General features: G+C 43.0%; 1 protein-coding gene across 1 annotated transcript in view; it reads left to right on the plus strand.

Moving 5' to 3' along the window:
* Positions 1 to 379: 379 nt before the first annotated feature.
* RAB3C (RAB3C, member RAS oncogene family) overlaps positions 380 to 27,917 on the plus strand; it is a 200,611-nt gene continuing 173,073 nt past the window's right edge. Inside the window, exons 1-2 of the mRNA XM_073343988.1 lie at positions 380 to 551; positions 16,704 to 16,931. Of these exons, the coding sequence (XP_073200089.1) occupies positions 528 to 551; positions 16,704 to 16,931 (252 nt within the window). The 5' untranslated portion in view covers positions 380 to 527. The remainder of the gene's footprint in view (positions 552 to 16,703; positions 16,932 to 27,917) is intronic.

Here is a 27,917-nt window from a genome sequence, read left to right on the forward strand (position 1 = left end):
GCTAGGTCCCCGGCACTGCTGGAGACCCCCCGGCTGCTCTGTGGGGCTGCTGCAGCGGGGCTACTCGTCCCACTCGGCCACTTCCAGCGCGCCAGCTGGGAGCGGAGTTTGCAGCGCTCCGCTCGGCTGGGTGCGCAGCCCCAGCGCCTCTCTGCCCAGCCGCTGGACTGGGCGACACCCGCGCTGGCTTCCCCAGCGCCTCAGCACGCGGGGCTGGAGGAGGAGGAGGAGGAGGAGGAGGAGGTAGGCGGGGCCCGCGCGGAGCTTTCTGGGAGTTGTAGTTCTTGCCCTTCCCAGGTCGCCTTTGCTCCCTGCCGCTGAAGGGAGCAGCGCGGACTACAGCTCCCATGGGCGGGCAGGGCGCGCCCGGCCAGCCGTGGGAGCGGCCGCAGGGACAGCTCCGGTGCTGATCCCGCCGCCGGTTTGTGAGCAGACGCCGGGGGAGCGCGCGGGGCGTGCTGTGGCCGCGCTCGCTGCTCGGCGGGACCCACCCGGCACGGGAGGCAGCTGAAGGGCGCGGGCCGAGGATGAGGCACGAAGCTCCCATGCAGGTACCTCGCTGAAGGGGAGCGAGTGGGGAGCGAGCTGCCGCCCCGGCGCTAAGGACACACACGGGGGGGCGGTCTGGGGGGGGGGCGCTTAGGCCAGCCGCAGCCGAGCAATGGCGTTAGCGTTCGCTCACCTTGCGCTGCTGCGCCGAGCGGGGACCGAGCCCTGGTCTTGTGAACGCCGCTGGGGGCTTGGGCTCCGCGCCTGGGAGCGAGTGAGTGTCGCCTCTGAGTTCCTCTGCGGTGGAAGGCACCGCACACCCCACATCGCCCCTTCGGACGGCTCTGCCTGCCTGCCCAGTGCGTGGCAGTTGCCTGGGTCAGTGGCCCGCTCGCCTGAGGGCAACCCGCGCCCAGCCAGGCTTTGCACAGCTGGGGAGGGGGGAGGTGACGACTGACTGCAAATAATTCCCGTGCCTAGAGGCGCTGAACTCAGAGAGACGCCTGCTCGCTGCCAGTGCCATTTCCCCCCTCAGACGGCGCTCGCTGCTGGAGAGGCAGGGGGCAGCTGTACGCCTTCTAGCAGCCTGGCAGGCACTGATGTCCTTTTGTGCCACTCGCACGCGGGGGTAGGGCACGGGAAAGCCCTCGATAGTCAGCCGCCCCCCGTGCTTGTGTTACTTTTTAAGATTTATGATCAGATATGTGTGCTGCATTAGGAAGCGCATCTATCTCTTCAGTTATTAAGCTCCTTTGTGAATGAATCTAAACTCCTCTGCAAGTTAATTAATTATAAGTTGGGTGGTTTTTTTTCTTTTTGGTGGGGTGTGTGGGGGAGAAATATGCAATGAGTTCTTCGCTGCATGCAAAGCAAGTTAACTGGAAATGGCTGTCTGTTTATCAAATAGGCAGTTATCCATCTGCATCAAAGGATGATGTCTTGTTGATAGAATTTGAGATAAGAATAGGATACCCCTTTCTTAATTGTTTTTGTGTAGGGAAAAATCTAACTCTTTGCACAGGAGAAAGAGATGGATATTCAGGTATTATTAATTGACATGCACTGTTGTTTTGATAGCCTCAGGGTAGTTGTTGTTTCAAATCCATATACATTAAATTACTTAATTTATTTTAGTAATTTGTATTATTTATTTATATTGCCATAGCATGTAGGAGCTCGAGTCATGGACCAGAACTCCATAGTGTACATCTGAACATAGGATTTTTAATGGAAAATTAATCATGTTTACGTTAGTAGCAATGAATCATATTGATGTTATATAATTTAACTAACCTCTTTACAGTTGTGCTGTAAGTTATGTTTTGAAGTGCAGCCATGGCAGTATATGTTCTCTTTCAGTATTTATGGTAGTGTTGCTATTATCTTGTGTAGCTTCTGTAACAGTAGAAGAACTTCAACATGAAAGGGGTGAAATATGAATCCTTTTAATATAAATGTACAAAAAGACAGCTAAAATACTGGGTAACACTGCTCTGAATCCCACAATTGAAGCTGGATTTATTTGACTTTGAAAAGTGAATAATAAACCTATAAACCCTTGTTATATCAACTGTTTATATGTCACATGCTGAAATCTTTCAGCCAAAGAGGCACATTAAAAATAAGCCAATCTGCTGTAAGCATTTCTATCAGTTTTCTGGGTAGAGAGCAGAGTTGGTTAAGATGCTGTTTAAAATACAGAGTTCTATTTGGTTGGTACATGAGTATTTTCACTGTGTTCTTTACTCTTAAGTATATTTACATATTAAAATAATATTTTGAATTAAATGATTTTGGAGATCCTTTTGCAGAAAAATAGGTTTGTATATTACAATGAAAATAGAAGATTTTGCTTGTCAGTGGAAGAAAGTGAATGTTAGGTTCCTACTGGATTAGTTATGTATCACAGATATTGGATTTATTGGGCAAAAGCTTGTTAAAAATATAGAAACAAAATGATTGTACAAAACTAACTAAAGACAATTATAAAGAAATAAAAATCCAGGATCTATAAACATATATTTGTCATATTATGTTAAAATCACATCTTGATTTTTATATGAGCAGGCAAATATGAGATTGTTACTGCAAATTATAATTGTCCATTGTTATCAAAATGAGTGGAAAAGAGTGCCTTAGTATAAAAATGACAAAAAGGAGCTATAAACAAGGGTAATTTTTTTTTCTTAAAGGTTGGTGAAAGGACAAATAATGTATATTTCAGCATATCTCATCCAAAACTATAATTGCACAGCATCTGGGTTTCTCCAAGATATGAAAATGCAATCAGGCAGATTAATTCAGATTAGTTGTCATTTCCCTTTAGAGGCTTCAATTCAAATGCTTCCTTCCACCACCACCACGTCTAAAAACTATTTTTATTAAATCTTCAAGCAAAATACAGTTCTGCTGTGGGGTCTTCTTCTAAAGAGACATTTCTTTTTCTAACTCTAATTTAGTACAGTTCACAGTCCTTGTCCAAATGAGATTTTGGATTGACTGAACTAATTGCCCGCTTTACTTATTTTATCTGTAAAGGAAGACTTTGTTACCAGGTTTTGTCTTAAACACATGATATCTCTCTTTAAGCTCCACAGTTTTATAAAACAGTCCGTTATAGAGTAAATGTAATTCTCTATTGCTAAAATATCTCAGTTTCAAAGAAACAGGAAGAAAGATGAATTGTGTCTATTGATCAAGAAGAAAACCAAGTCACCAGGCAGCATAAGAACTAGTTTTTCCTTTACAAATCAACTAATAATTAAAAACATAAATCTAAAAATATAATAAAAGATGAGATAATGGGCCATCTCAGTGGTACTGATCTTTTTTGCATGCACAAGATCCTTGTTTAAATCCCAAACACTGTCTATTTATCTTTGGGCCAACGAGGTCTAAGATGCCTGGAGAGGAAGGATTCTCAATGCTTGTGTATAAAACTATATGCAATATACCTATGGGCACATACATCACTGCCCTCTGCCAGATGGAATCAGATGTACTCAGGAGTTTGTGATGATTTTTTTATTACCATTTTTGTCACAAGTTTAAAAAGAAAATAGATGTCTTAATATTACTAACAGCTAGGTGGAGGATTGTGGTTTTGGAAGCAATAGTGCTGAATTCTGTTCACTGTGCCACATAAAAGCAGTGTGGCTGGCATGTGAGATGGCTGTATGCATGCAGACATGGATTGTAGGAGGTGAATAAGCATACATTGTTCAATCCCGCTTTATATAGCTGGTTAAGGAGTGGGAATAAAGGCTTGAAAAGCAGTTTTGCCTGGTTAGAATCATACTGGCTGAGATTTGGGAATGTGATGCAAGGGGTAGACTGTTATATTAGTGATGAATAAACAGATTTGGAAGAAATAGAAGTGCTAACCTCTTTTCAAATATCATAGAACTGGAAGGGACCTTGAGAGGTCATCTAGTCCAGTCCCCTAGGCAGGACTAAGTATTATGTAGACCATCCCTGACAGGTCTTTGTCCCTGCTCTTAAAAATCCCCAATGGTGGAGATTCCACCATCTCCCTAGGCAGTTTATTCCAGTGCTTAACCACTCTGACAGGAACTTTTTCCTGATGTCCAACCTAAACTGCCCTTGCTGCAATTTAGCCCATTGCTTCTTGCCCTATCCTCAGACGTTAACAACAATTTTTCTCCCTCCTCCTTGTAACAACCTTTTATGTACTTGAAAACTGTTATCATGTCCCCTCTCCGTCTTCTCTTCTCCAGACTAAACAAACCCAGTTTTTTCAATCTTCCCTCACATCTTTCCTGAAATGTGGCACCCAGAACTGGACACAATATTCCAGTTGAGGCCTAATCAGTGTGGAGTAGAGCAGAAGAATTACTTCTCATGTCTTGCTTACTATACTCCTGCTAATACATCCCAGAATGATGTTTGCTTTTTTTGCAACAGAGTTACACTGTTGACTCATATTTAACTTGTGATCCACTATGACACCCAGATCACTTTCCACAGTACTCCTTCCTAGGCAGTCATTTCCCCATTTTGTATGTGTACCTTCCTAAGCGGAGTACTTTGCATCTGTCCTTATTGAATTTCATCCTATTTACTTCTGACCATTTCTCCAGATCTTTCTGAATTTTAATCCTATCTTTCAAAGCACTTGCAACCCCTCCCAGCTTCATGCCATCTGCAAACTTTATAAGTGTACTCTCTATGCCATTATCTAAATCATTCATGAAGACATTGAACAGAACCGGACCCAGAACTGATCCGTGCGGGACCCCACTCATTATGCCCTTCCAGCATGACTGAATCACTGATAACCACTCTCTGGGAATGATTTTGCAACCATTTATGCACCCACCTTATAGTAGCTCCATATAGGTTGTATTTCCCTGGGTTTTTTTATGAGCAGGTCATGCGAGACAGTATCAAAAGCCCTACTAAAGTATTTTCCTCGTATCTCCCAACAGTTCTCTCTAGCTTTCCTGATATTCTGCAAATTCAACTGGAAGGTCTCAATAGTTTAGGCTGCTGCATTCAGGGTTTGTATGATCATAGAATCATAGAATATCAGGGTTGGAAAGGACCTCAGGAGGTCATCTAGTCCAACCCCCTGCTCAAAGCAGGACCAATCCCCAATTAAATTATCCCAGCCAGGGCTTTGTCAAGCCTGACCTTAAAAACTTCTAAGGAAGGAGATTCCACCACCTCCCTAGGCAACGCATTCCAGTGTTTCACCACCCTCCTAGTGAAAAAGTTTTTCCTAATATCCAACCTAAACCTCCCCCACTGCAACTTGAGACCATTACTCCTTGTCCTGTCCTCTTCCACCACCGAGAATAGTCTAGAATCATTCTCTCTGGAATCACCTCTCAGGTAGTTGAAAGCAGCTATCAAATCCCCCCTCATTCTTCTCTTCCACAAACTAAACAATCCCAGTTCCCACAGCCTCTCCTCATAAGTCATGTGTTCCAGACCCCTAATCATTTTTATTGCCCTTCGCTGGACTCTTCCCAATTTATCCACATCCTTCTTGTAGTGTGGGGCCCAAAACTGGACACAGTACTCCAGCTGAGGCCTCACCAATGTCGAATAGAGGGGGACGATCACGTCCCTCGATCTGCTCGCTATGCCCCTACTTATACAATCCTGCATCCTGCTGGAATTAGAGGCATGCAATGCATTCTGGGGCATACCTGACCTCAGGAGGCCTCAGAGCAAGTGAGATCAGAAGATGGCAATTGGCTTAACAGGGAATGCCAGATCTGCTGAGTCCTTACCAGGGACATGGCAGGTCATGAGATCAGAACAATGGACCTATTGAAGCTGGTTGAGCTGCAGAGAGAAGGGGGTTAAGAGGGAGTCAGTAAAAGCAATGTATGAGTTTATCTCTACTAAGGAAGGAAATAAGCATATTTTCCTCAGAGCTTTTCATATCCTGCTGCCACCAGTGATGGCTGTACTCATACAAAAGCAAGCAGAACAAGGCTATGCTGGCTTCTACTGCATTAGAAATACATCAAAATAAAATGGAGAAGGACAACAGCAGAAGGGGAAAGGAAATGCTATTTCCACGCTCTTTTGAGGCTGCTACAAAACTGTGATGAATAAAGCCAAACAAAAGCCATAAAAGTACAGCAGTTAACATGGCCACATGTCTCTTAGCATTCAGCAAAATTATCCGATCCTTCCAAATTTATTTAACTTTCTGTTAACACAGGAAATGTTATTCCTGGAGAGATACATGTAAAATTTTCCACACATTTTAAATGACATTGTGGGATCTTGACTGCCTGACTGGCTAGGGGTATGTTCACATATTGTACACAGAATGTTTAGTTGCAAGGGTAGGTTTCTTGCTGAGGATGCAGGCATGCATTTCTGTGCTATGGACTAGACTGCTCCTCAGAATGTGTCTGTCTTAAACAACATTAGTGGAGCCTCTTACAAAGATTGTGAGGCTGCCCCCCATGATTTGTTGACAGGAGGTGCAAACGGAGGCAGGTACTTGCAAACTTGGCTGCTTTGCTGGAGAAAACATATATTAAGGTCACCCGTCTAATAGTACTTCGCAGTTCTAATAGCGCCTTCCATCTATAGCGGTCACTGTGCTGTACCTACATTAATGAATGAAACCCCAAAACACCTCAGAGGCAGGTAAGCATCCTCTGATATTGCTAAGTATTGTTATCTTCATTTGACCCCTGGGGAAGCAAAGCCACAAAGAGGTTAAGGTCACATAGGCAGTCTGTGTTAGAGTGAGGATAGAACCCAGAACTCCTGATTTCCAGGTCTATGCTTTAAACACAAGACCATCCTTCTCATCATGATTATGCCAGCCCGCCATAGAGGGCATGAAGGGATCTTGTGTATGAGTCTCTTGGTCACATTTTAGCCATTTTAGAAAAGAGATGGAGCTTGCACATCAAGGCCAGATTGAGCAGTGATTTACATTCCATATATTCCCATTAGACTGGGACCGCCCAGACTGTAAGTCATGTCTGAACTTGGCCTATTATTTCTCATTGCTGAAACTGTTTTTACCATTGTTCTAACTATGAATATGCCTGACTATTAATAGAAAAAGTAAAGGAACCACCGCACGCTTTCAGGTGTGAGGAATTATGTCAATGGGGTGAGTGGGAGGCTGTTTCTTTGTAGTAAATAGTAGTAATAATTCTTGAATCATAGGGTGTCATTATATATATACACATAGAAAGGAAATGCTGTTCTTTGAAACATTCTATAAATCATTATAAGTGAAGAAACCAACTAGTGTCTGTCCTTGCGAGGGGGAGAAATGGGATTCTTCCTACTCACAATAGTAGGCTTTGCTTTTCTCCTAAGAAAATATTATTTTTTATAATTATATAAAAGAAAATATTTGTAAAATATATAAAGGAATGAGCCCAGACATGTCCTGGCCAATCAGCAATGTTGCCCTTTTCATCCTATTTTGCATGGGGACTTCATTCTGTATGGCACAAGTGCAGAGTGTTCTGTGCATATAAAGGTTAGATGAAGTGTTAAGCATCACAAAGAGTTCAGGCAAACTCAGTCCTGCCTTAATGAGAACATTGTTGCACAGCCATCAATTTTGTCTAGGAGTAGGTCCTGTAAGGCCAAACAAAGGAACATGACTAAGTACCTCGTTAGCATAGTGAGTGTCGCACGTAAATCCATCTCTTCAAGCACCCTCATTCAGGGATTGGTTCTTGACCCTATATTATTTAACATTTTTATCAGAGACCTGGAAGAGAACATAAAATCATCACTGATAAAGTTTGCAGATGACAAAAATTTGGGAAGTGGTAAATAATGAAGAGGACAAGTCATTTGTACAGCATGATCTAGATTGCTTGGTGTGCTGGGCACAAGCAAACAATATGCATTTTAATAAAGCCAAAATGTAAATGTGTGTATCTAGGAACACAATGTAAGCTATACTTTCAGAATAGGGGACTCTATTCTGGGAGGCAGTGACTGAAAAATATTTGGGGGTCATGGAAGATAATCAGCTGAACATGAGCTCCCAGTTTGATATGGCCCAAAGCGCTAATGCAATCTTTGGATGCATAAACAGGGGAATCATTTGGCACTGGTGCGATCGCCTGCTGGAATCTGTGTCTAGTTCTGTTGTCCACAATTCAAGAAGGATGTTGATAAATTGGAGAGGGTTCAGAGAAGAGTCACAAGAATGGTTAAAGAATTAGAAAACATGTGTTATAGTAATGGAGTCAAGGAGCTCAATCTGTTAGCTTAAGAAAGAGAAGGCTAAGGAGTGACTTGATTGCAGTCTATAAGTACCAAATGGGAACAAATAGTTGATAATGGGCTTTTCAGTTTGACAGAGAAAGGTACAGAGTAATAAAATCCAAGGTCTAGATGTTGAACTAGACAAATTTAGACTGGAAATAAGGTATAATTTTTTTCCCTATGGGGGTAATTAAACAATAAACAATTTACCAAAGCTTGTGGTGGATTCTCCGTCACTGTGTATTTAAAAATCAAGGTTGGATTTTTTTTTTTTTTTTTTTAAGAGAAGCTGTAGTTCAAAAGGAATCATTTTGTGGAAGTTCTATGGTCTGTGTTATACACTTATATAGGAGGTCAGACTAGATGATCACAATGGTCCCTTCTAGCCTTGGAATCTGACTCTGTTCTCAGCCCATGCCATCACACTTTTACTTTGTATTTGTGGGAATAAGAAAACAGATGCCCATATGATTTGAGACTTACTTCCATGCAGTGCATAGGATTATGCCTACTGTTTATGCTTTCTTATGCCTTGTATACTGAGATTTTGGCCTCCCTTCAAGCCAGAGGGGGAGGAACCACCCTCTCTGCCCAAGTGGGCCTAGCCAGACCTGTGTTGCCCCTCCCACCGGAAGTGGGTAACAGGAAATATAAAGGGCAGGGCCTCCAGCTCAGTTGGGGCTGAGACATCAGGGAGGCAGATGGATTCTGCTAGCTCCCGGCTGCTGACACTGCTGCCAAGCCCAGCGACACCCTACCTGATGGGGAACATGGTGTCTTTCGCGGACCTGCCAGGACTGCCGCTGGCCACCTACCTGAGATGGAAGATGCCCCATGGTTCCAGGTACACCTGGAGGGGAGGGGAGGAGGTGGCTCAGGGACAGCCAACTTCAGTCTAGCTGTAGCACTCCCTGAAGCATGGTCGGCGTGTTGCAGATGGATCCCTGTTGATGGACCACTCTGCCACTGTTATGGCCCTGGGTGGGGGCCCGGTGGAGTAGGGTGAGCCCAGGCTCCACCCCACCCCTGGGGTGGCAACTGCCCCTCACCAGGCGAAGAGGCCTGTGTTCGTCAGCCGTCCGCCGGAGCTAGGACGCCTGACCCCTGGGGCTTTTGCGCTATGCCTGCACCAAGGGCCCAGGACTAATTGACTGCTGGATTTGTTCTGCCTCTGCATCCAGAGCTAATTGACTATTGTGTTTGCTCTGTTCCTGCATCAAAGGCTCAGAGCCAGTTGACTCCTGGGTGTTTGCTCTGTCCCCGCATCAAGGACTTGGAGCCTAAATGACTTGTGGGTGTTTGCTCTGCCTCTGCATTCAGAACTCAGAGCTAACTGACTCCTGGGTTTGTTCTGCCCTTGTTCTACAGGCTTCAGAGCTGATTGGCTCCAGAGTTTGCTGTGCCCCTGCTTAAAGAGTCGAGGACCCATAGACTACTGGGTTTACTCAGCCCCTGTTTAAAGGGCCTAGGGACTATAGACTGTTGGCTGCTCTCTGGCCCTTAGCCTGGGGCAGCCTATGGACTCCTGGGAGTCCCTATTCCTGCCTAAGGGCCGGAGCCAGTTGATTATCAGGGGGTTTAGCCCTGTTGGACCAAAAAAGTACCTAGTGCTCAAGCACCGTTATGCCATTAGTATTTCAATATTTTTAAAAATTGAGAAGCTTAGATGGAAGGTGCCATCTAAGTGCAAAAGAGAAAGTAGCAGATTTTCACTCTTTTACAGAAAGGGAAGCATATGAAGGCACCTTTTTTAGTCATGTGCTTCTTACTCTGGTGGATCTAAAAGTATCTGCTGAATATTAAGCTGTTCAGTGAACAGTTAATGGAACCTGTGACTGGGCAGAACTCACCACCACGGCACCTCCTGCTGGCCATCCTGGGAATTAGCTCTCATTTCACTGGAGTGCCTTTGTCTAGTGGTGTCTTGCCCATTGTCACGCTCACATCCACCTCTAGGACCCACATCTCTTCCTGGACCATGGCATCCTCTTCTGGACACAGGCCTCCAGTGGTGTCCCAGTCAGTCCTTTCCCCCCTTCCGAGGAACTGACCTCTTTAGTCCAATTGCTTGCCTCACTGGCAAACTGCAGTCCTGATTCTAGCTGCTTGTTTTAGTAGCAAACTGCAGTCCATTCACCAGCCACTCCCCTTAGTGGCAAGTGGGGGCAAGGGGAACCCAGGCCCACCCCCTACTCCAGGTCCTGACCCAGGGACCCTATAGCTAGCAGCCACATACTGCGCCTCCTCCAACTCTGCCATCTCCTTCCCTGGGCCACTTTCCCACAATCCTAGCACCTTCTCCGCCCTTGTACCAGGGCCGCAGCCTAGAGCTTTCTCCTACGCTGCTGACCCTCCCCTTGCCAGCACTACTCTGTCCATGGAACTCTGGCCTTCTAAGCAGTCAGTCCTCCTCCCTCCCCCTTTAGGGAATGACTGCCCCCTCCTCTGCTCAGCATCCCCTTCTTATATGGGCCAGCCTGGCCCTGATTGGCTGTTACAATAAAGCTTCTCCTGATTGGCTGGTACTATAAGCCTTTTCTTCATTGGCTGCCTCCCGCGCAGCCTTCCCAGGGTGGCTTTAACCCCTTACATACCAGTGAGGGACAACCGCCCCATCACAGAACCCTATAGGAAATAACTTATTTTGTACATAGTTGTTGTGAATAACCAAGTGTCGACTTGTGATCATGAGAAGCTCTTTATGTGTTGCTAAAAGTAAAATTTATCTGATGTCTGACATCCTTTGAATGGTCTAAGCCCATACTCTAGGAAGAGATGTACCTAAAGGTACCACGTCCCTGCGGCCCACTGCTTCCTGCAGCTCCCATTGGCTGAGAACGGTGAACCGCGGCCACTGGGAGCTGTGGGGGGCCATGCCTGCAGATGGTTAACATCAGCAAAATGTCTCGGGGCCTGCAATCAGATGACCCTGGTGGGCCGCATGTGGCCTGCGGGCTGCAGGTTGCCCACCAATGCATTAGGCTGTTTGGCATGTTAAGGTTTTGAAAACAGACAAATTTGCTACAGCCACTATCTTCTTTGTCTTTTTTTCTTCCTATTGGTGTATTTGGCACTGACTAAACATCCCTGGAAATGAAGGTTCTTTGATTATCCACAGAACAGTGCCCCATGAGCAACACAGGCAGTAGCTATGCCTTCAAACGCCTCTGCTAATGTGTCTGAACCCTAACAGCAAGGGAACCAATTCTAGGAGAGAGAAAATGTATTTCATGGGGTGTAGTCGTACTTCGAGAAATGGGATATTTTGTACTTCAGAGATTTTTGGGAGCATAAATTCCCAGCAGTATGCAGTTAATTAAGGGGAGCACTGTGTATCATTCTCTGTAATCCTCCCATGCTTCCCACAAATTTGCCAAGCTCAGAAGTAGGAAATCAGTCATTTCTTTTGCCTTCCACATGCATAGCTAGAATAAGTATGCATACGCTTAATCTCCAGAAATAAGAAGAGGGGTGTAATTCTAGTATGGATATGTCCAGTTTGCCCAGTACTCTGTCTGATATATAGTACTTGTACTCCAGGCCATGGGTGGTAGGTATAATAGACCAGGGGAGGCTCTGCCTCTCCCTGTGCTGCCATGTCCAGTTGCGAGGTTTGGCGGTGAAGTTTTCACTTTATTATGCCCCATGCAGGTTCTGGGGCAGCTGAGGAGGCAAATACTACCTCCTCAGCCACCCTGGAACCTGCATGGGGCATATCAAAAAGCGTCTTCTACAGATGCTTTTCCCTTGGGTGGAAGGGCAGGTTGGGTCCGGGGAGGGGAGGCATAGCTGCAGCCAGCCCCAGGCTCCTCCGCTCGGGTCTTTGGCCACCCCGGCCGGGGAGGGGGGCTCTCTGGCCATGTGTGTGTATTGGGGGCACAGGGGGTCTCGTGGCTGAGGCCATGGATGTAAGGGGCGAAGCTGAGGGCTAGCCTTCCCAGAGTGGGGCTCCACCTGCCGCCCATGCTCCAGGCTTCTGATTCTCTAGTGGAATGTCGCTCCTCCAGAACTTCTATTACTCAACCACTGTAAGAACCCACGGGCTGAGAACTGGGGTCTGGAGGGTTTGATGGCAGCTCTGCTTCCTTCCAGGGACCCAGGTATGATTGCCACCAAAAGGAATTGAAAGACTAAGCTGTCCAAAAAATCCCATGCAAAGGGGCATGAGCAACAGCCCTCCGTGATTCCCTGATTGGCTGGCACACTGTATATAAACCAGGAAACCATTCCTGGGAGTTGTCTCAGTAATGCAGACCTCTGGTGTGCTTCTGCCTTACACCCTGCTTGCTGTTCCTTGCTGCAACTTGCCTTGATCCCTGACTCTGAACCTAGGCTTGGCTCCTGATCCTGGTTTACTGTCTCTGGCTTAAAACCATTGCTGACGCTGGTGAAAGACCCTGTCCCAGCTTGACCCCAGTTCTCGCCTCTTGCTCTCAATTTGTTAATGGACTCTGACTCTGCAGTTTCACCTGGCCTGGCCTCAGATTGATCCCTGACCTTCGGCCCCGATACTGAGCAACTCAACACATCTGTATACCTTTAAGTGGGGATGGGGACGACAACTCTCAGGTGATAAAGTCAAGAAAGAAAATGCCTCTTCTGTGGATCTAGAATTAGTGACCATTGGGTTCAGATTTATTCCAGTTGGTATTCCAGCGATAGATGGAGCCAGATGTGATGCTTTTTTTGGATTTTGTGTGGAACAGAGTACCTAAGGTGAATTGACATCATACAGGCCATATCTTATGCTTTGTCAGATGGTTTTTTCAATGGTGATGGCTTGCTGTTCTTGTAAACTACGTACAGCTAAAAGCTGTAAATGAGCATAAAGCTATAATTAAATAGATAAACAACATCTGATTTTCCTTTTTTGCATATGTTTACTAAGAAATCTAGTCGTTTAAGATAAGGTGGAGGCATGAAAGTGTAAAGGTTTTGTTTGTGTTTATTAAAGAAATCAGAAAGATTATTGATGTGTACTGTTAGTCATAATTACTGCTTTTCATCTTAACATCATTAAACATTACCTAATTAAGTCTCATCATGACACACCTGCAAACTAAGTTTTATAAGTTTTAAAGCCAGTATTTTCAAACTTACATGCCTAAAGTTAGGTACTGACATTTACATTTAGTCAAGAACCTTGGTTAATGGGAGCAGCGGGTGCTCAGCTGCTCTGAAAATCAGGCAGTTAGGTACCTGTGAGCCAGTGGCATTCCCACTGTGCGACAGATCTACACATGCTATATAAGGTCCCTTTGCTGGAGTATTTTAGTGATAACTTAGGCTGAAATTCATGTTCTGTTTTCTCCCAAAGCCTGGTTAGTAGAAGATCCTACAGGAAACGGTAGCCCCGGTGCCCGGGTTGCCTCTTTAATACCCTGGTGAAGTAGACAAGGCATACTTTTCAAAGTGAGTCAGCAGAATTTTCTCAGAAGCTTTGTGCAGGTATCTGACTCCTGCTAACAGGGTGGGTCAACAGAGAGCCCTGCATCTTTAGGCAAGGTTATGGATCCAGCCATCCTACAGAAGTGTCTACATGTGGATTCAGGTGCCTAACGCTAGGCACACAAGTTTGTGAATTTTGACTTGTGTCTTTAAATTTGCCATAAACAGTCAACATCAGGGTTTGCTGACTTTCCTTCCTGTCTGAAATCACAATGTATGTATACTGTAATATGTATTGCCAAATCCAAGCATTCAAAAATCATACCTGGCCCCCAGAATAATGTGATTGGCTTAAAACTCATCAGATTCTAAATAATCAGGGCTTAAACTCTCATAGAGTATTTCCTGGGGATCCCTCTTCTCCCCTCCCCACTTCCAATATGTTATGAAAACTCCAGGGGATTTGAAAATATTTACCAGAGCTCCCCTCCAGACAGCTGCGGTTGAATTTAAGCCCTGTAAATAATGATAAATGTATAACAGTGTTTTTCTTTGCTTTTTGGTGTTAGAGCCTCTAGGCTACACTCTGATCATGTTTTTCCAGAAGTGTACCTCTTTATATATGAAAGCTGGATTCTCATGTAATCACCTAACTCCAGGACTTGGGGCCTTAAGAGAAAGACTCAAGACTTTTGATAAAATCATTAGAGTTTTCTATATCCTCTCTTTAGGCCATCCAATAAAGGGGGTGACAATTACAAGTTTTTAAGTAATTCTGATTCTGTCCAGTAGAGGGCACTGGTGCAAACACACATTCAGGCTGATGCATTAAAAGCCAAGGAGGATTTTTCCTTTTTCCAGTCAGTCATTTCAGTGGGAAGTTAAGAACAGGAGTAAAGATAATTCTGAAGTCTTACATGACCCATGTGCAAACCTGTGAATATGTACATCACTTGTGTTCTAGAATGTGGGCAGAGATGTCAGTGGGAGACTGATGCGAGGCATCAGAGTAGTGATTATTGAAAGTGTGTTCTGTAGCATTAGCAATCCTGTCACATTCAAACCACTATATTGAAAACAACTTTTCAAACAAGTATGTTTGGAAGTCAGGAAGCCTGACAGTGTCCCTTTCAAGGTCAGGACAGTAATATCTGAAATATCTTTTGATTCCTCTGTCGAAAGAATTACTATTTGCTGAATTTATTTTACAGAACATTTCCAGAACACTACAGTGGCACATTTGGAAACTGTAGAGTACTGAACTATTACTGTAAAATGCTGTAATATTTTTGTAAAGGTGCTGCAAATAAACAATTTAGTTTAGACTTTCTGCTGATAATACAATGGACTATGTGGTTGCTTCTGAATGTGTAAGTAATTCATTCACATTCTTAACTAAAGATTTAAGATTTTGAGTTTGTCTGAATGGTCATGTAAGCCAATATTTTTCAAACGTGGATGCCTAATTGTAGGTTCCTAAATCTATAATTAGGCTCATCAATAAAAGTGGACTGATTTTCAGAGGTGCTGATGGTCTGTAACTCCCATTTATTCAGTTGTCTAAATGTGGATTTATGAGCCTAATTTTAGGGACCCCTCTTTGAAAACATAGGCCCTTGTCACCTGTAATATTGTACTGTATGAACACTGTAGTTCATTAATATTGTGTCCAAAATTCTATTACTGCATATAGAAGAAGAGACTGAAAGGGAACAAAAGGAAGAGACACTTTGTCAAAAGTATTTACCAAGTGGGTGAGAGACACTGTGATAATGAAAAGGGTAGTGGCAAAATGCTTTGGGTAGGAATCTAGCTATTACGAAAGACTGTGACCTTTCTACATCAAATGGGTTCTGCAGTTTCTTCGGATCTAAAATAGATTAAGATTATGACACAAGCAAGGATTGCAAAATTAAGGAGTGAATATACCCCTGTGTTCTACGTTAGAATCATAGAATCATAGAATATCAGGGTTGGAAGGGACCCCAGAAGGTCATCTAGTCCAACCCCCTGCTCAAAGCAGGACCAATTCCCAGTTAAATCATCCCAGCAAGGGCTTTGTCAAGCCTGACCTTAAAAACCTCTAAGGAAGGAGATTCTACCACCTCCCTAGGTAACGCATTCCAGTGTTTCACCACCCTCTTAGTGAAAAAGTTTTTCCTAATGTCCAATCTAAACCTCCCCCACTGCAACTTGAGACCATTACTCCTCGTTCTGTCATCTGCTACCATTGAGAACAGTCTAGAGCCATCCTCTTTGGAACCCCCTTTCAGGTAGTTGAAAGCAGCTATCAAATCCCCCCTCATTCTTCTCTTCTGCAGGCTAAACAATCCCAGCTCCCTCAGCCTCTCCTCATAACTCATGTGTTCCAGTCCCCTAATCATTTTTGTTGCCCTTCGCTGGACTCTCTCCAATTTATCCACATCCTTCTTGAAGTGTGGGGCCCAAAACTGGACACAGTACTCCAGATGAGGCCTCACCAATGTCGAATAGAGGGGAACGATCACGTCCCTCGATCTGCTCGCTATGCCCCTACTTATACAGTAGTTACACACCAAAGTTACCCTACTTATACGTTGCATAGTTACACACCAAAAAAAACACAAATTGCTTCCTTATTTTCCCCTCTTATATACAGAAACATATAGTACTTTTCTCCAGGATTAATTTCTGTATTTTTATGGTAATATGTTGTCACATTCTTAACATTCTGTGAAAAGAGTTGTTGGTTTGTTTTTTTTTTTGTACTATATTCAGAAATTGACCTGGTCCTTTTGTTGGGGTTTCTTTTCTTTTTGTTTTTTGTTTTTGTTTTGTTTTTGTTTTTGTTTTGTTTTGTTTTCTTGATACTGATCAACAGTTATATTTAGCCCTGATGTACCATCTTCCTGATACTGTAAGTTTTTTGCCATTATCTTTTTCAGTGGGAATTATTACCATGGATACCAGCATCATAAGAAAGACTTAGGGTCTCTGTGAACTTGTCCTTGAATTCATTGATATCTATTGCCGAGGAATCCAATAAAATATAAAGGTCTCTGATTTATAAAGTACAAAAGACCATAAAAAATCCTTTTTATTTTGATTTACAGATGGCATCTGCTCAAGATTCCAGATATGGCCAGAAAGACACGTCTGACCAGAACTTTGATTACATGTTCAAATTGCTCATCATTGGCAACAGCAGTGTCGGGAAAACCTCCTTTTTGTTCCGTTATGCTGACGATTCCTTTACATCTGCATTTGTAAGCACGGTCGGGATCGATTTCAAAGTCAAAACTGTTTTCAAAAATGAAAAAAGGATTAAGCTACAGATTTGGGTAAGCTGAAAAACATATGTCCTCTGAATGTTGTGTGTAGTCGTGACACAGTATACAGCTATTGTTCTACCTCAGGGTATGCTTCTTTCCATGTTCTCTGATGTAGATTATTTCTAGTACTCTGTATAGTAATATTAATATGTCTTGCATAGTACTGAAAAGCACTAAGGGCCAGATTTATTAAGGGCTAACTCCCACTGTAATCTAAACCTAAATACCTTTATAAATCTGGCCCTAGAGCTCTGCATTATCCAATTGACTAATATATTAAAACGTGTGGTTATTTTTTTGCTCAAATGCAGCAGAATTCCCATTCAGTAGATCCCCTGAGAAATACAACAGGAGACATTCATGGCATATTCATGTGTGTACAAATGAACTGTCTTAGATGTACAGTAAATACTGAGGACTATCCTGAAATACCAGTAAAGGTCTGCCCTTCCCACAAAACGAAGGAAATTCTGAATCCAGGAGCTACAGTAGAGGGTCTATGGAAAGAATTTTCTTTCCACTTACATGGCTGGAAAGGAGCAAACATGTGGAAAAACAGAAGAGACCATTTGACAGTTCTGCTGCCTGGGAGCTTGCAGACACCCCTCTGTGTAGATGGGATTGTGCAGTTCAGGAATGGGAGGAAGCATGTCAGAAACAGGGAAGTCTGATGCCAGGGGGCAGGTGTTCTCTATGGCAAGCTTCTCTCAGACCCCCCAAGGATATTCCAGTGGCTATTTAAGCAGAAGTTGCTGATGCTCATAGTTACATTAAGTCCTGCTCCAATCCCTTTGCAGAGATTGGCATTGCCCAAGCAGAGGAGACAATGTTAGCAGAGCTCCTAAGGATCCATATTGCCAAGGCTGGGGAAAAATGGCTGGACATCCCCTTAGCATTAATGCTTCCTTTCCATGTAGTTCACGGTGATCTGAGGAGTTTAAAACCTTGCCCCAGGTCTCCTCCATGAACCCTCCCTAGTAAGTCAGGCTCTACTGAGAGGAGCATTGAGGCCTTGTCTATACAAGAAAAATGCCTCATGTTAGAACACATTAACTAACATGGTATTAAACTTGATTTCACCTTTCAGATGGACAAGGACAAGTCATGTTTAAAATCATGTTAGCTGATCATCGCTAACCCTGCAGTGCCCCAGGGTTAACTATGACCTGACCAGCTAACACATTTTTGACATCATTGTAGATAAAGTGTATTAATAGGTTTTCTAACATGATGAAAATCCCTGGGTAGAAATGGTGAATAAAGCCACCCATTGTTCTGTGGTCCCCCTGAGACAGGGCCACATCATCTTTGTCTCTTAATTTCCTTGCTTTTATCAATTTAGTTCATATCCTTAACATGATTATAACATACAGTGCTGACATTAGTTAATTGCTTGCAGTGCATGCTCTTTCACAGTAATGACATGGCAAGCTCACAGCAGCACCTTTGGAAACTATGGTGATTACACGGTAATTCATGTTGACACCACCTCATTATCTCCTGATAATAGAGCAGTAAAATTGCATTTCCATTGTAGTCTTTATACAGTTCTCCTTGATTTTTTTTTTTTTAAATCACAAAGTGGCCTCTACAATAGAAATAATTGGTCATGTCTCTCCGAGCAAAAGCAGCAACATTCATTTACAACATTATAGTAATGTGTATAGTTTGACACCAATGTATTTCTCATCATACTTCTTCAGTGTAGACTATGAATATGTACTTGGTTTAAAGGAGTCTATTAATCTAAATGAGCTACAAAGTGACATACAGAAGCTGGCTTTTGGAGATGCACTCTAGCCACCTAGAATAAGCCTCCTGTTCTATCAAAACAGGCACCTCCATTGTTGTGGTGGTTTGCATTACAGTATCCTCTAAAGGCCACTATACTGAGATAGGAGCCACCATTGTGCTCAGCACTCTGTGAATACACCATATGAGATAGCCCCTGCTCCAAAAGCTTGTAATCTAAATGGACAAGCCACCCAAAGGGTGGGAGAGGAAACCGAGGGGAAATGACATGCCCAAGGTCACACAGTGGCAGAGCCATAGAACTTAGATCTTCTGATGCCTACTCTAGGGCTCTCTTCACTAGACCATGCTGCCTCTCATCATTTGGTTGTATGAAACTTTTAATACCATATCTTAGAAAACCTTGTCACTGCACATTGAACTAATATAGTGTCTGCTATTTTAGATTTAGTGTTTTGCAGTATATCATTTGTGTTGCCCTGGGGTATGCTAGAGTAAAACTGTATGGCTGTTGAGCCCCTGAAACCCTCATAAATAATATATATACACACCAAGAATAGTATGGCTGTCAATACAGTTTATGAGAGGAGGTAAAAATAATCCATTTATTTAAAATGTTGCTCCCTGGAATAGTTTTGGAATATTCCAGGGAGAAACATTTTAAATAAATGGATTATTTTTACCTCCTCTCATAAACTGTATTGACAGCCATACTATTCTTGGTATGCAGTATCTAGATATGTAGCATCATACTGTATTGTACTTTGTTACTTTCATTTGACTACAGAATGTCTTTTTGAAATGAATGGTATTCCTGCACCATTCAATTCAGTTTCAAATGGCATGTTAGTAACTTTGTGTTGACTACATGAAGGATGGAGCTGGGTGAATCAGACCAAACCTGATCAGATGTTCTTTCTAGGTAGATACATGTAGTGGCCTACTAATGCTTCCTTGGACATCAGTGGCAAAACACTGACTTTAACTATATGAAATCAAAGTGTGCTGGCAAATCTCACTTATTTTGACCAAATAAACCAAATTGGAAACTAAAAGCAATTTTTAAGTATTGGTTCTGAACAATGAGATGGAGACTAAAATACTTCGCAATGAGTAGCACATGGAGTTGCACTATGCTGTTCTTGCGGGGATCTAAAATGTTATACAAGTCACTAGAGCCACCAAAGTCCCTTCTTGGAGATGTCATTTGTCCCATATGTTCTCATTTATTGTGCTTTAACCATTCATTTTGACATGTTTAGGCCTTAGTTCCTTAAGCTGCTTACACATGTGTCTAACTTTAAGCATGTTAGAAGTCCCATTGCAGTCAATGGAACTAGAATATTGACTTGATGTAAGTGGGACTAGTCACATGCTTAAAGTTAGGCACATGCGTGAATACTTTGCTGAACAGTGGCCTTAACAGAGCCTAATTGTCTTCCCTATATTCCATCAATGTTCTCTGGTGCCGGTAGGTTTGTATGCCTCTCTTTTACCCAGTCTATCAGTGCTCAGAATCCTTTTTAACGAATCTACTCCTCAGTGTTCTAAATGAAACAGACTGTAAATTTCCAATGATTAAAAAAAGCCCCAACACCACAGAAAACACCAACTTACATTAAACTAGAGGTAAAATGTCAAGTGCATATTAGTAACTTGGTGGTAAAATCCATATAATGCTGTAGTCAATAAACAAAACACGTAAACAAATTAACAAAAAACTATTAATTATTGAGAAACTTCATTTGAAGTTTCTGGGACAAATTTATTTCTTGTGCTAAGACATGGCAAAAAAGGATAAGAAATCCTTTAAGGGTATGATTAACACTTAGAAAAAAAATCCCTTTCTTATCAAAACATGAATAACACTTTGGAAAAAAATAAGTCCCTTTTCTTACAAACATCTGATGCAAGCCACCTCACATTTGGTAAAAACAAATTGTCCTCTGGCTAGATTCTGCCCTGTATTATGGCTGGCCTTGCTGGGTGCAAGGCATCAAGTTTAAGGTGCTCGCAATTCCTGCTCAGCCACAAATACCAGAAGGAGCCAATGCAACCCCATTAGTGGGCAGTGCTGGTTGGTGAAAAACATGACCATGATGGCCAGACGATATATTCATCTAGTGCCTCACCTGTGCAGCTGTAGCATGTGCTGCTACTATGAAACCCTAGTCATAACTTAAAGCAGCCCTCTGTTTGGTGGAATCATTGTGGGAGGGCAGCAGTGCCATCACAACTTGCCTTTGCTGTGGGTGAATCTCCTCTGGGGCCCAGCTGCCCCTGCTACTGCAGGGCAGTGAATCTAAATCAGTGGGACTACTAGCTTGAGTAAGGCTTGTAGAGTTGGGCCTTTTGGACACACTGTCATGCTATTCCATGTTGTGTTCCCTAGGCATTGTCCTGAGCTCCTCCATTTAAGTGCAAGTCACTTAAGGGTCTTTCATTTTGGCATAGTGGATTTCTCAGTGATATTTGTGTTCATGAATCATTGTTTTTCCAAGCTGTTTTTGTAGATCGTGTTTGAGATGTTTGGGGTTTTCAACAACAGATGCTAAGAATTCACACAGGGAAGAAAAACCCATTAGCTTGCACATTGCATGCTAATAAGATATCCCTAAACAGATAAATATTATGCTTTTATGTTACACAGAGAACTGTCATTATAATCTCCAGGGAATATTTCATCCAAATGAAGCATGGGGGATTTCAGTAACTTCCAGAAATTGTCTATTTCATTTAATTAAGACAGAAGTCCTCATTTTCCACCTGCCTGTTCCAGAATTTGCCCCTTGCCCATCTTCTTTTATTTTATTTCTATTACAGTAGCACCTGGAACACTATAATCAAACTCAGGGACCCACTGTGCTAGGGCCTGTACAGACAAATAGCAAAGAAGTTAGTCCTTCCCCAAGGGTACTCCCCATCAACATGTCAGAGAGGAGGCAATAGTTGGGAAAGAGAGACTGTCGAATGTGGGGTGGGTGAGAAGATGAGGTAACAATTGAACAGTTTATCAGTAAAATAGAAGCTTCAGCTAGTCATTCGACACCACATGGTAGCGATTGACAGGCATCCCAGCAGAGGTAGGTGTAAGTGTGCATTTAAAAGGGGATTACGATGGGGGATGGGGTGGCATGGGAGAAAGAACAGAGAAGTTTGAGGAAGAAGAGGATGGCTTTCTCCCATCTCTAGTTTAAATTAAGAGATGGGGGAAAGCCGACCGCTGCAGAGGCGCATGTGGATCGGACAGAGACTTCTCTTAGAGGAGGGTCTATTGATAGAGATTCTCCAGGTTTTAGTCAGGAGGAGGAGATGGAAGAGGATAAAGTATGGGCCAGATCAGATGAGAAAGATTCACATAAAGAATCTGACACATCAGAAACAGGCAGACAAATAAACAGTGACAGGTTTTTAAAGTGCTTGTACACAAATGCTAGAAGTCTAAATAATAAGATGGGTGAACTAGAGTGCCTCGTGTTAAAGGAGAATATTGGTATAATAGACATCACAGAAACCTGGTGGAGTGAGGACAGTCAATGGGACACAATCATTCCGGGGTACAAAATATATCGGAAGGACAGAACAGGTCGTGCGGGCAGGGGAGTGGCACTATATGTGAAAGAAAATGTAGAATCAAATGAAATAAAAATCTTAAATGAATCCACATGTTCCATAGAATCTGTATGGATAGTAATTCCATGCTCTAATAAGAATATAACAGTAGGGATCTATTATCGACCACCTGACCAGGACAGTGGTAGTGACAATGAAATGCTAAGGGAGATTAGAGAGGCTATCAAAATAAAAAACTCAGTAATAGTGTGGGATTTCAATTATCCCCATATTCACTAGGTACATGTCACCTCAGGACGAAATGCAGAGACAAAATTTCTTGATACTTTAAATGACTGATTCTCAGAGCAACTGGTACAGGAACCCACAAGGGGAGAGGCAACTCTCGATCTAGTCCTGAGTGGAGCGCAGGATCTGGTCAAAGAGGTAACTATAACAGGACCGCTTGGAAATAATATAATAACATTTCACATAACATAATATAATAACATTTAACATTCCTGTCGTGGGATGAACACCTCAACAGCCCAACACTGTGGCATTTAATTTGAGAAAGGGGAACTATACAAAAATGAGGAGGTTAGTTAAACAGAAATTAAAAGGTACAGTGACTAGAGTGAAATCCCTGAAAGCTGCATGGACACTTTTCAAAGACACCATAATAGAGGCTCAACTTAAATGTATACCCCAATTAAAAAACACAGTAAAATAACTAAAAAAGAGCCACCGTGGCTTAACAATCCTGTAAAAGAAGCAGTGAGAGATAAAAAGGCATCTTTTAAAAAGTGGAAGTCAAATCATAGTGAGATAAATAGAAAGGAGCATAAACACTGCCAAATTAAAGGTAAAAATGTAATAAGAAGGGCCAAAAAGGAGTTTGAGGAACAGCTAGCCAAAAACTCAAAAGGTAATAAAATGTTTTTTAAGTACATCAGAAGCAGGAAGCCTGCTAAACAACCAGTGGGGCCCCTGGGCAATCGAGATACAAAAGGAGCACTTAAAGACGATAAAGTCATCGCAGAGAAACTAAATGAATTCTTTGCTTCAGTCTTCACGGCTGAGGATGTTAGGGAGATTCTTATGTTCTTAAAAAGAAAAGGAGTACTTGTGGCACCTTAGAGACTAACCAATTCTTAAGCAGGTGATCAGAGCGGATACCATTAGCTAAGAAAATGTGGGAGCGTGCACGTGCTAAATTTTCCTTTTGACAACAAATAATCCGTGCAAATCTGTCTTTGTGCAAATCACATTGAAGAAGAGATTATGGGTGTGTCCCTGCAATCCAGATAGAGACAAAACAGAAGTCTGTACAGTTTGCCTGTGGAAGAAATGTCAAAATGTGCCCTGTTTTGGGGGTAAAGTATACACAAATCCACTATCCACAGACCATATGTTGTTTCCAAGAACACAAGGCTAGTGTTTAATGCGTGTAGATTCAGGGCCTTATATCCTTGGTGAGGTGCAGAACACTATCAACTTGTGAGGAGCTTAGTGGGAAGAGAGTGTACTTGGCACCTGCAGGAGAGCCTTAGCATCTTTCAAAGTCTGCACCAACACAAGAGACACAAATTATCCATCTGCATTTAAGAATGATTCTGGCTATTCCAATATTTGTATTGCTTTAAAATCTCTTTATTAGAATAAAATGCCTATGTCTTTAACATTCCGTACATCTTCACTAAGGCTAGCACTAGAAGAAATGGTTTCAGCACTAGAATAGTTCTAGCTTTTGCTGCTGAAACTGCCTTTTGTAGTGTAAAGTTAACACTGTTTACATTTCCCTGACATTTCTTCTCTCTCGCTATCAACTTTTCCTGAGATTGAGACACATTGACTCTCCTGATGTGCAAAATGGTAAGACGTGTAAAGCTACTTGGTTGTCTAAAGTCTATTGGAAGACAAGCTTCAGAATGTTCATTTTCTACTTTATGTAGCTATAAAGAGCATGGTTATTTTTGTTTTCATATCTTTCCATTCTTCCTGCTTTACCTTCAGAATATTCTTATTTGTGTAGATACATATTGAAACTTCTGATTGTCTTCCAGCTGGACCATCCGTTACTCCAGCTGAAGTTGTGTTGCTAGGGAGTTGTGTGGCTTCAGGGATTGGTAATAAGTACAGACCCTCTCAGCTCTAGGGTGCTGGTTTAAATCAGCTCAGGCTAGTAGTAATCAAGAGTTGTGTCCACCTGATGGCTGGTTTGGTGGTCTCAATCCAGTCAACGTGTCCACACTGCAAACACCAGCTTCCACAACTGGTACTAAAGCCCTGATCTTGCAAACACCTATTGCACATGCTTAACTTTAATCATGTAAGCAGGCCACTGATTTCGTTAGTGTTAGCCACGTGCTTCAAGTTAAGCATATGTATAAGCGTTTGAAGGATTGTGGCCTAAGACACTTTGGAGTTGGAGTGTGAGGATGCTGCTGCTATTCTGTAGATAAACAGCAAGCCAGCAGCTTTCACAAGTACTAAATCCCACTTCTTGTCCATATTCATTAGTGTTTTAATGGATTTTGAAATTCTTGTGTGGAAGAAATTTTCCTCATCTGCTGCATAGTTCTAGATGCATCACATGTGTTTCAGTTCTCCTGTGAGTGTGTCATGCTGTATATCATAGCTGCACTTCTTATACTCCATGATAGAGCCCTTCATCATCAACAAAGGGAGAAGTCTGTATTCAGAGGCCAGGACTAATGTGAAATAGAAGGCAGTGCTTAGCATAACTAAACATCTCATTAAGGCGCAGAGACATAGGTCATCTTAAACTTGCTGTTTAAGTGAAAGTGTCCATGGGGGTTCTTCAGTAGAAACTTTACTAATTTAAAGGCATAACGTGGTCATAAATGTAGGCATAGGCACTGACTCTGTGGGTGCGCCGAGGCTGGAGCACCCACGGGGAAAAAAATAGTGGGTGCTTAGCACCCACCGGCAGCCTCAATGATCAGTTCTTCCCTATCAGTGCGTCCTTTCCACTGGCGGGTCCCACCAAACAACGCCTCCCCCTCCGTCCCAATGCCTCCTGCCTACCATGATCAGCTGTTCAGCGGCGAGCAAGAGGTGTTGGGTGGGAGGGGGTGGAGCAAGGGTGGGACGCGCTTGGGGGAGGAGGTGGGAAGGGGTGGGGCAGGAGAGGGAAGAGATGGGGTGGGGCCTTGGGGGAAGGGATGGAGTGAGGGTGGGGCCTGGGGCGGAATTGGGGGTCGAGCACCCCAGAGGAAAGTGGAAAGTCAGTGCCTCTGAATGTAGAGCTGTCAAGGTTCCTTTCCCTCTCTGAACTCTAGGGTACTGATGTGGGGACCTGCATGAAAACCTCCTAAGCTTACTTTTACCAGCTTAGGTTAAAACTTCTCCAAGCTACAAACTATTTTACCCTTTGCCATTGGACTTTCACTGCCACCACCATACGTTTAACCAGGTTACTGGGGAAGAGTTGTTTGGAAATGTCTTTCCTCCCAACCCTTGCACCCCCCTTCCTGGGGAAGGTTTAGTAAAAATCCTCACCAATTTGCATAGGTGACCACAGACCCAAACCCTTGGATCTTAAGAACAATGAAAAAAGTGTTCAGTTTCTTACAAGACGAATTTTAATAGAAGTAAAAAAAAAGAATCACCTCTGTAAAATCAGGATGGTAAATACCTTACAGGGTAATTAGATTCAAAACATAGAGAATCCCTCTAGGCAAAACCTTAAGTTACAAAAAGACACAAAGACAGGAATATCCATTCCATTCAGCACAGCTTATTTCCTCAGCCATTTAAAGATGTCATAATCTAACGCATATTTAGCTAGATTACTTACTAAGTTCTAAGACTCCATTCCTGTTCTATCCCTGGCAAAAGCATCACCCAGACAGACCCAGACCCTTTGTTTTTTTCCCCCCTCCAGCTTTGAAAGTATCTTGTCTCCTCATTGGTCATTGTGGTCAGGTGCCAGTGAGGTTATCCTAGCTTCTTAACCCTTTACAGGTGAAAGGGTTTTTCCTCTGGCCAGGAGGGATTTTAAAGGTATTTATCCTTCCCTTTATATTTATGACAAGAGCTAAAAGGGTCCATGCTGCAGTAAGACTCAGCCAGATTTCCACACTGGATTTCTGGGAATCAGGGGTAGCTCTGCCAGAATTTTAGGGGATGTCTACACTGCAATTAAAATCCTGCTGCTGGCCAGTGCCAGTTGGCTTAGGCTCAGGGGCTGTTTAATTGGAATGTAGATGTTTGGACTTGGGCTGAAGCCTGGGCTTTAGGACCCTGCGAGGCAGGAGGGTCCCAGGGTTCAGGCTGGAGCGCAAACATCTATACCACAATTAAATAGACCCTTAGCCTGAGCACCGTAAGCCCAAGTCAGCAGGGACGGGTCAGCTGCAGTTGTCTAATTGCAGTTTTAGCATTCACTGTGTCATGACTCCTGCCCAACCTGCCCCAGCTTTGCCATGACCCCACCCTCAATGTACACCCCTTTGGGGAAGCCAATGGAAGAACCATCATGTACCAGTAACTCTGCCTCCAGTAACTTTTTAGCTTGACCCTATTCATGTACACAACTATCAGGAGAACACTGCACATGCTCTTTGAAAAAAATGTGGCAGCAGGGAGGAACAGGGAAGTGTATCTAGAGCTTAATATGAATAGAAATATTGTAATTAGTTGGTTATATTTCAGCAAGGTAATTGAAGTATATTTAAGATACCTGTACTGCTGCAATGAATGGATCATCTGCAAAGGGAAGGAAAATCCATAACTGTATGCTAATAAGATTTGTGGTGCACAACTAGAACAGAGCATTTCTCTCTCTCTCTCATTATATATGTAGAGAACTATTTGAAGAATCATTTCCTCTGGGTATTGTTTGGCATAGAGGCTTCTTCAGTTCTCAGTTTAAAAATTAAGGTCCAGAACTTTGGGTGGGGTGAATATTTGCAGAGCATGAGTCAGGGTGGTGTGTAAGGGTTGTTTAAAGCTGTCCTTTGCTTTCTGGTGCAGCTGTGTCAGAGCAGTTTGAGGTCAGCTTTAAATGAAACTGGGTTGAAAGGGGCACAAGTGACCTTAACTACAAGCCAGGATTAGTGTGGCATAAGAGCACCCCCTTTTATCTAACCATGCCCCCTTTTCTCTACTATTCTGGAAACAGGCCAGGGTGCATGGTATATGAGCCACTGAATGCATCTGTTGAAGTGAGCTGTAGCTCTCGAAAGCTTATGCTCAAATATATTTGTTAGTCTCTGAGGTGCCACAAGTACTCCTTTTCTTTTTTGCGAATACAGACTAACACGGCTGGTACTCTGAAACCTATAAGAGCTCTGTGCCACTTCAGGATAATCCTTACACTAGCTGATCCTCCATGGGCCAGGCATTTAGCTTTTATGAACCCAAGTACAATGAAGGACTAGTGCAAAGCAGCCATACTCTAGATTTAGCTCTGTATCTAGACCATTACGTCTCCTGATTGATTAGTGGTTACTTAAGAAATATCAGTGAAAATATGAGGTTTGTGAGCACTGCACCTGTTCCTAATAAAGAATTGTTTATTGCCTGTTTCTGCTGCAAGAGAAGATAATTTGCACCGGCTTGACTGCTCTGAATAATAATATTGTGCCATTTTACCAATCCAGCAATAAAGGCAAGTAAATAGAAAGGCAGGGATGACTTGCTTTTTAACCCAATACAATTGTT

This window comes from Lepidochelys kempii, chromosome 5 (genome assembly GCF_965140265.1).
Source record: "Lepidochelys kempii isolate rLepKem1 chromosome 5, rLepKem1.hap2, whole genome shotgun sequence".
NCBI classification, from domain to species: Eukaryota; Metazoa; Chordata; order Testudines; family Cheloniidae; genus Lepidochelys; species Lepidochelys kempii.